The sequence below is a fragment of the Gossypium hirsutum genome, chromosome A05 (assembly GCF_007990345.1).
Source record: "Gossypium hirsutum isolate 1008001.06 chromosome A05, Gossypium_hirsutum_v2.1, whole genome shotgun sequence".
In the NCBI taxonomy this organism is placed as follows: domain Eukaryota; kingdom Viridiplantae; phylum Streptophyta; class Magnoliopsida; order Malvales; family Malvaceae; genus Gossypium; species Gossypium hirsutum.
The window spans coordinates 96471354-96481432 of record NC_053428.1 but is presented as its reverse complement, the minus strand read 5'-3'; the positions used below and the strand labels follow the sequence as shown (position 1 = coordinate 96481432).

The following is a 10079-nucleotide window of genomic DNA, read 5'->3' as shown; positions in this document are numbered from 1 at the left end:
TTTAAGATTTTTATAAAATTTCTCCATTTTTATATATTAATTTGACTTTTTAAAAATTATTTATATATTTAAAATTTTGTTTCTAAAATTTTTAAATATATATTATACATTAATCAATATAAAATATATATAATGTTTAAAAAAACACATGACATTTCTAATAACACCACATAGATGATTGTAATCGTTGAGTGAAAGTCAAAAATATTTTTTATTTAAAATTTAATGCTTTTAATTAAATAAACTAATTTTCATGTGACATTATGAATGTCACGTGATACATTATGATTAGCATCACATGACGGTTAATTTTTTTAACACTTACAAAAAATAGAGTGAACCAGATAATGAACTGATAATTTAAATATCAATTCAAGACAAAAAAAAATTCTACTTACGGATTTTTAAAATTACCGAAAATAGATCTGCTGGAATTGGCTTTTAACAAACGGTAAATCGAATAATGGCTTTAACTTTTTTACCCAACACTCGTGCCAGGGCACAATCAGATAAGGAATATGATTCTCTAAATACATCATTATTTAAAAAAAAAAAAACTGAACAGTCACATTGGAATCTAAATAATGCTCCTACTGCCTAGAGAAAAATAAAATGCACCTACAATGACCGTATATGTTACAATTACGTTAGAAAAGAGTTCACCTTTCACCCCAGGACATCATCCTTCTCTATAGCACACAGCACACCAATTATAAGAGCTGAAACTCATCAGCATCCCCCCGTCCCATGACTTGCATCCTTCAATCCTCTTATCTGCAGTTCAAATTTCGATACACAAGCTTCTTTCTTTCGCTTGCAAATGACTGCGCTTGTCGAATTATCTTTCCAACTTGCATTACTAAACATCACAGATAATACTTATAGTTCCAATTTGTTCAACCATGACGCTTGTCACATGTCAAGATCCTGTAACTTGCGTGAGGACCTTCGGATGTATCACGTAGAGTTGGCCGCCAACCCATGGCTTTTGCAATGTCTTCAAGTTCATCCATAACATCCAGAGAATCACGTATGTATACACGTCCACCAGGTCTCAATATCCGGTCCATTTCAAGCATGATTGTAGACATATTGCACCTGATATACAAGTACAAATAATTAAATTATAAATAAACTGATCCATAACTAATGAACTTCCAAATCCCAGTGGTTATGCCCCTATCAGATACCACCTTTCTTTCTTGCTATAAAATAACCATTTTACGGACCTTGAATATTCATTTCAACAATGAATTTCACCACTTAAGGTGCCAAATGAAATCTTCTGTTTTAAAGGAAAAATCAATGTCCCGACATGACCAGAACTTCAATAATCAGATAGCAGAGTAAAACTAGACCAATTTCAAGGTATTAAGGTGTACCTTTTCCTCTCAATTGAGAAGAGGCCTGCTGCATGCAAAAAATCATAGGTCCTTGGGTATGTATCAAATGGTTCACACCTGGTAAATCAGACAAGATTTAGCAAATAACTCGGTTGAAGCAATAAAAACAAACATAGCATACTCTACGGTTTAGACAAAAACTAAATCGTATTCCTATAGGATGAGAGTGACAAAACAAATATTAAGCGTACAACATTTTGAAACAAGGAAATGGTTAAAGCAATGTAATCCAGAAACATGAAAGAGGTACAAGCTGGAAGGATTTATTTGAGGTGTAGATAACTTTTCCTGGATCCCAAGCAATGAGTTTTTTTCTTTTTGGCCATGAGATCGTAAGTAATGATTAAAAATCATCAATGATAGTGCATCCGTTACTATACAATAAACTACAGAGTTTCCTGATTGGAATTATGGTAAAGAAAAAGTACCAGTCATGCATGACCCCTATTAATCCACGATCATAAATAACAGGCAAGGTATTGGGCCCACTAATAGGGACCACGTTTAGAACCCAAGCATCAAGTTGATTCTCAATTATCGCGGCTGCAAATCTGCACAATATATAAATCATAGATTTGAGAAACGCTCAAGCAAGTACATGCCTGTAGTACAGTCCAAGACTAGGTTTAAAGAATACCCTCCAAAGCTAGCTCTCATGTCCAATACATTTCTCAGTTGAAATTTCTTCCAATGAAGAGCACGGACATAGCTATCCACTATTTCATTCCAGTATTTTGACTCTGCCCTGAAGAGCTCTTTTCTGGCTATATACGAATCTATTTGTATGCTCTGCAGCCTGTCAGGTGGAATTTGCAGACGAGCAGGCCAAGGAGCAACATTTGCACCATATCCATTCTCAGGAAGTCGACTAATGCAGGCCTTCAGGTCAACATACCTGAGAGATAATGCAAATATCTTGTAACTAACTTAAAACTACTCAGATAAGTAAAATAAAAAGGCCTAATTAAGTTATAGGTTCAGAATACATTTAAAATTAATCCAGGGAGCCTCAGGACGTTATAACTATATACAAATGAAATTGACAAATATTAACTGATGAAGGCATCAGAAACAAAACCACCTCTCTAAGCATCTCATTATGCATCGTTTTTCAAATAAAAGGCAGAGTGGTGAACATACCAAACATTATCTGGGTCATCATCTTGATCACACAAAGGAGGACTAGTCCCGGCTTCACGGCTTAAATAACAACTGTTGTCCAAGGGCTTCTGCCATATAGCAATATATCCCTCCTTCTTTACAAGATTCCAACAGAGGCGAGTAGTAAGGTTCAGCATCTCTGAAAGTACAGAAAATAAGAAAATAATCATGTACAGAAAATCTAATATGTAATTCCATACAAGCTGCTAACATGTTTAATCAAAAGAAACAGGCCATGAAGAAATGCTCGTCCAGGATAAAGTATGTTTGATTTAAAGTTGAACTTTCTAGTACACATGAGTATACAGTTATCACATTTCTTGGCATGATTATCATGAATTCTAGGTCCAGAATTTATACCTTCCCACTGTTCCTCAAGGGCTTCTTCATGCTTGTAAACTGGCTGGGCAGCCCAAGCAAAATATCCACCAGCCCTGAGCATTCTATTAACCTCAAGAAGCAAAATTCCATCTTCATTATACAGCATAAGAATGGAAGGATGCATTAGAATGTATCCCAGAATTTAACTTTATAACAGTAAAAGAAGAAAACATGACAAAACATATCCTAGAGACATCTAAAGAAACATAATAGCATTTTCTGCAACATACACAAGAAGGGGTAAATGTGGTTTTTTGTTTAAGAAGAAATGGTAGAAGAAGATGGTAAACTTATTGGCAAAGAGATGGAAATTGGTATCGCATGAATTCCTCACTGGAAAAGTGAAAAAGAGACCAGACAGAATGAGCATATACAGGAGATGAAAATTCAAATGGTACTGAAATTATTAATATTCCCCTTTTCCTTGCTACTAGAAAATCACTAGATAAGACTGGAGCAAAAAGTTTTACCATCACGAGTCCAATTGATACGACATCTAGAACAATGTATCAAATCAAAGGCTTGACTTGGGTACAACAAACGGCGAGTTGCAAATGCTGCCACCATTGCAGGAACTCCACGCTCAAGTGCAAATTGAATCTGGTTTTCATGGACATCTTTGGGAGCTACAGACATGGTTATAACATTCCGTGACATCAAATAGGCACCAAAACTTGCCACACCACATCCAACATCCAGAACAACCCGAATATGATGTCCAAATGTAATATCAGGGACCATCTGGATATACAGATTAGATTTGATAATCAGAAACAAAATCCACAGACCAAATTTCTTGGAGTTTTACATGCATTTAAAATTTTAATAACCTTAGAAATCTGATTCAGGTATTGATCTGCCCCATGTATGAACTGTGTGCCACCTCCAGGAAACTTGAATTTATCCTTCCCTTTTCTAGAAATCCAATTTTGGCCACCTTTGTCCTCTACTAGACGTGTATGAGGAACATTGTTGAACCATACCTATCCATCAAAACAGTATACCACTATTAGACAACCAGGTTGGCTACAAATTAGAGAAGCAATAAACCAATCAAACAGTAACAAAACTACTTTAAAAGAAACCTTCAAGTAACAAAAAATACTTCCAAAAGCACAAAACAAGGGTTAAAAGGAAAAACGAAGATACTCAAAATATATTTGCCTCTAATCCCTGGGCAACAAAAGGTGCAAAGAAAGCAAAACCACCAAAACGTAATAAAAAGTTCATCTCTATTTCTATTTCTCAGCTTCTCACCAACTGAACTTAAGTCCAACCAATGAACCTTCACTGTTTGATACGAACCCAAGAGGGGGTAAACTCATTTAAGTTCAAGTTTGTAACATCAGCCAACTTGTGATGAATATTTAGATAGAATATGAGCATTTTTGGTTTGAGTTGTCTTCTTATGGGTCAGAGAACTCTCTCTTAGCTTCACAACACACTCTGAAACACATCAATCTGAGTTTAAGAGCTCAACTTATGGTCATTTTAATGAAGTGTACCAACAAGAAATTTTTGGAAGAATTTAATACAATTTTTTTAGTTGAAGGCTTTGGATCAGTACTTAAATCATATTGGGTAACTTGGGAGCCCACTTTGCAAGTTAAATTCCACCTCAATGAGCCCAAAAAGTAATAGTCAATAGGAAGTTCAGTTCGCCATGAAAAAAAGCAAGTGTTTCAGTTGAAATATAACATAGAAGGAAGATTGAACAAGGACATTACTTGACCAGTCATTAGAGTTCTTAAGAGAATTAAAGTCTTATTTAAAAATGTAACATTTACATCATTCTTTAATTTTGATTGGTTAGAACACTAGGAGTTTAAAGTAATTCTAGTGGTTAGGAAGAGCTTTATTTACATATTTATTAGATTTTTAATTTGGAATAATTATTTCTTTTAAGCTCTTATAACTTGGCCTATAAATAGCAACATCCAATAAATTATAATTTTCCTTAGTGAAATTTTGTTCTTTTCTGTGAGATGCAAATAGCATTTTGAGAGTTCAAGTGATTTGACTCTTGTTTTCTTTTAAAGTTTGTTACTTCCCAAGATTTTTAGAGTCGTAAAGTTTTCATCCTTCAAAGCTTGATCATTGATGAGTTTTTTTTTCAAGAAAAGATCTTTGAAAGCTTTTACCGCTAAAATTGCTTTCAAAACCTAAAATGCACTAATCTTCTTCATTCTTCTTTCATTTGGAACAATTGGATAGAGTTTTTTTAATTTTGGAACATCATCCATCTTGCAATGTATTTTTAAATGAGATTCGAGCATTACTGAGTAGAGTTGTCTCATTATAAATCAAATAGCTGTCTCTTAGCTTCATAATGCACTTTGAAATACGATAATCCGAGTCCAGGGGATCAAGTTATAGCCGTTTTAATAAAGATTGCACGAGCAGAAATTTCTGGACAAATTCAATACAGGTTTTTTGAGTTGAAGGCTTGGGATCAGTACTTAAATCATATCGAGCAGCTTGGGAGCCCACATTGCAATTCAAATTTAACCTTAATGAACCAAAAGAATAGTCATCCATAGGAAGCTTACTTAGACATGAAGAAAACAAGAGTTTCAGTTGAAATATAACATTGAAGATTGAAAAAGGACTTTACTTGGTCAATCATTAGAGAGCTTTTATGAGAATTAAAGTCTCATTTTTAAGGGGGGTAGGAATGTAAGATTATATTTCGTAATAGGATTATGAGAATGTTAAATTACAAAGTGGAATACCCAGTATGTTACATTACCTTGTTTTGTTCATTAGGCTAGAGGTTCGGTTGGCGAGATGTAAGATTACTTAGCAGTAAATTTTACTAGATTGATAGAATTTAATTTTTTAAAACAAGTTTAGTTCCTTTAATATTTTTTGTCTCAATTTCTATAAAATTAAAATAAATTATTATAATTGTTATTGTTATTGTTTTATTACAATTTATATATCAATAAGTAACTAACTCATGTTGAAATAAATTTATAAGTCATAACTATAATCATAATTAATATACTAATAAATTAATCATTAAAGTAAATATAATAATTATAATTTTAAAATATGACATCTAGAAATTTTTGTTTTCAATTAGACTTAAATTTTATTTAGGAAGAGGACTAAACTGATTAAAATAACAAAAGCAAAGGGTGACTAGCTCCAAATTTTAAGATTTTGGAATTTCGCATCAATGCAGTCCAAAAACACACATATAAGTTAAGCTTGTCTACCGTTTTTCATTATACTACGTTTCCTATAAAGATCTAAAGATGCCAAATCCATTTTAGTACTTTAACTTTAAGGCATGTAATCTTACACTAAACGCAAACTCTCCTTGTCCAGCTAAACTACAAACCATTTAATTTCTCCTTCCTAACCACTTCCGAAACAGCCAGTTGGCTCTAATTATCAACTCATGACTCAATCACACAAGCTCAGTTCGATATTCTACATTCTATTTAATTTGCACTTTCTAAACACCCAAAAACAGAAAAAAGCCAACTCAGATACTGTTGATTCTAATTTTTCCACTAGTGACTCCAACTGAGCCCCATATTCTCCATGTTAAGCTTAAGTATTCAACGAGCTCAGACCCAGTAGTTAAATAATCTAGAAAAACATTACATCAATAATTCGCTATTCTATTTACTTTTAACATGTATTTTTCAAAATTAAATAGAATTATTTACCTCATCGCGGCTCCTAGGCCAAGGGATCGGAGGGCAATATCCTTTTGGAGCTGGAACCAAGCAATTCAATCCTTTCCCTTTCTCCGGGCAATGTCGTTCAAATCTCTCCCCTCTCTCCGTCGATTTAAGCCTCTTAATCGCTTCCACGTTATCCAAACACGGTATATACTCTCTCATATTTTCTCCGCAAAACCCAAACTTCTTCACTCTAAAGGTAGACCTAACCTCCTCTTTACCCGTTTCCGCCTCAACCTCCGTTCCGTTATCCCAATTCTCCACCAAATCCGTATCAAACTCCCCGATCTCAAACTTATCCGACATTGTACCATTCTCATCTACGATCCCGTAAATCTTGAACTCTGGAGGTGGAGGCGGAGCTTTCAAAGACCCCGACGCCCACTTTCCTTCGCTTTTAGCTGAACGAGGAGGTTCCGGAGTGTCAATGAGAGCGGAGACATTGAATTCTTTATTGAGATTAGGAGAAAGAGCGATGGAAGAAGAAGACGACGTCGTTCCAGAAGGGGATTGGCGGGAGAAGAAGATGAGTCGGGAACCGTCGGACCAGTGTTTGCCTAAGTAAAAGGAAGCGACGGAAATAAAAATAAAGGCCGCGAATTTGATCGACGTTTGGCTTTTGAGGGAATCGACATGGCCGAGAAGTTTCATGGTTGAGAAACGCTTCAAAACGACGGCGAATGGCGGAGATCCGGAGTGTCGTTTTCTGAATCAGTGGCTTGAAGTACTGACTTTCTTTAAAATTTTCCCAAAGCTGGAGATTCGATTGATTTGTGTTTTGCTAGCGTCACTTGTCGGTGAACGAAAATTTATCTTCATCTGTGAAATTTATTTTAAAATTGATTTAATATAATAACTAAGTTTAAATCCATGTTATACATCTCATACTCAACTCAAAATGTATTTCTACAATAAGCACGACTCAAATACAAGTTATCAAACATCACAATGAAATTTTAAAATTTACAATTCTTTAAATTTTAACTTCTTTTAAAATATAGTTGTGCTGAAAAAAATTTATGATAATTATATGTATTCTTTAATCAAATATGAAACAGACCTATAAGTATCGAGTAAAATTTTGTTTAATTGAAGTGATCAAATCTAATGATATAGATATTAATTAGTTTTTTTTTATATATAATCCACGAGTTAATTGTGTATTAATTAATATATATTATATTATTTATTAAAAGTTTGTTAAAAAATCGTAACAATATGATTGAGGAAGTAAAAACACTTAAATATAAATGTTAAATTTTTAGAATTATAATAATTTGTATTATGATCAATATAAATTGGGATAATGGCAAAAAAATACACTTGTACTTTAACAAAAATTTGTCTAACGTGATACTTGAATTTTAATTCTCGTCTATCAATTTAGTACTTTCGTCTAACGATCTTAATTCCTACCAAAAGTTTACATGTAGGCTAATTATATACTACCACATGTGTAACACTCCTTACCTGAGTGAACTCAAGTAACAAATGTTATATTGAACATTGAACATTGAACATTGAACATTGAACATTGAACATACATTTATGATTTCAAACACTTTTAAATTAAACTTTTAATAATGAATTGAAGACTTTTTTACACTTTTAGGAATATAACTAGACTATTAATAAAGATTAATTGCATATAAAATTTGCTTCAAGTCTTATTTAATTGGAATAAAAAATTTCAACTGCAAGTTTGTATGTCTTGAGATCAAGGCCTACATGTCTTGAGACATTGCCATGACACTGTAGAAGTTTAGCTTCGATGTTGTCCTATCTCGACACAAAGTCCTTTATGTCTTGAGACATGGTTCGGTTACTGTAGATATTTACCTTTGAAGTTTGTACGTCTCGAGACACATTTCACATGTCTCAAGGCCTAGAATAGGGGACCTAAAAATTCTATTTTCAAGCACACCCAAACCATACCAAAATCGTTCATACTCATTCCAAACACAAACCAGAACTCATATACCAAATAATACCTTATATTTACTCACTAAAACACATCAAACTCAAATGTGGGAATCAATTAGTTCCCTATTTACTTACATAAACATTCACCTAGGTACATGCCATATACTTAAAAACAAAATAGTGGAGATAGCATACTCTTCTCCAAGCTCTTGGGATAGGAAGAGATGCAAAGACATTGATCCTTAGAAAATCCTCATGTCACAATTTTACCTACGCATTAGAAATAACACGTTAAGCTTATGAAAGCTTAGTAAGTACAACGAGAATTAAACTTGCCTTTTATTAATTAAATAAAAATATAGTACAATAACATTGTAATAAAAAAGTGTAAAACATATTAGTATTAGTATTAGTAACTCTATACTATAACTCAATCATTATAATTTCTTTCATTGCCATTCCATCACTGACTCATAACCTTGTCATATTATTCTTAGCTTTATTTTTGTCTTTTATTATTCAACGGAGGCCCAATGTAAACTTAACAAAACACATAGGATAGACAAAAATAGTACAAGAATGCACTGAAGTGCAATAGTGCAATAGTTTTATTAATCAATATGTAATTCATGAATAGTTTTATTAATCAATCTATTTAAAAAATTACAAGTATACTTAGACGAAAATATTACACTTAGGGCATAAGATCCAACACTAAGATCCACAAATTTGCCACTATTTTGGGTGTCGCAACATCGAAGCCTGGGTGTTGCGACACCGATGCCTAATGGGGAGAAATTAGCTGTAAGGGTAGTCTTTTGTCTAACACATTACCCAATCAAAACATAGCTTCTATGGGCATTCTAGTCAACTTTTTTTTTATTGTAATCAGATGTTTAAAAGCCACTTTTAGCTGAGAACTAAGAGAGCTTTTTGTCTTTACTTTTCTTTCATCTCTTTAGATTTCTAGTTAGTTTTCTTCATTTTTTCCAGGGTTTAATTTAGAACTTTTTTTGGTTTTAGTAGTTTTAGTTGTTAACTAATTAGTTTTTACTATACGTTTGTCTTAATAGCACTTTGATGCTAAAAAAATTCTTTATACTTTTATTTTAATCCATAGCTTTTAATAGAACTTAGCTCTATTTCTTTTTTCTTAGTTAAAAACTGGACCTTATTGGTATTTTTCACCTCTATGGTTGCTACCTTCATCTTCCTCAAGCAACCATCAAGAAATCACTAAGGTTACTTTTGTTGGAAAATGTGCCCATATTGTAGTAAACATGTAACTGTTTTCTATTTATTGGAATGATGAATAAACAAATAAAGTTAATTTCGCATTTCACTATTATGTCTTTTGTATTTTTTGTCTTTCATATTTTTCATGTATAGAGAAATTGCGACAAGCAAATATTAGTTCATTAATTGTCTAAGTTAAAACTAAAGATAAGTGGCATTGTAAGAATGTTTACATTGTGAGAAAAACAACTTACTTCAGTAGATAATCTAAATAAGTCCA

The 10079-nt window shown here is 33.0% G+C and overlaps 1 protein-coding gene across 1 annotated transcript; it reads right to left on the bottom strand.

Annotated features, from left to right (window-relative positions):
* Window positions 1-456: 456 nt before the first annotated feature.
* Window positions 457-7605, bottom strand: LOC121229566 (probable methyltransferase PMT11). Its single transcript, XM_041114171.1, has 9 exons — window positions 6626-7605; window positions 3776-3928; window positions 3416-3686; window positions 2925-3035; window positions 2544-2703; window positions 2041-2298; window positions 1832-1954; window positions 1383-1460; window positions 457-1098 (listed from the first exon to the last, which is right to left on the bottom strand). Exons 1-9 carry the CDS (start codon window positions 7289-7291, stop codon window positions 897-899), a joined length of 2022 nt encoding a protein of 673 aa, XP_040970105.1. The 5' UTR covers window positions 7292-7605; the 3' UTR covers window positions 457-896.
* Between the last annotated feature and the right edge of the window lie 2474 nt (window positions 7606-10079).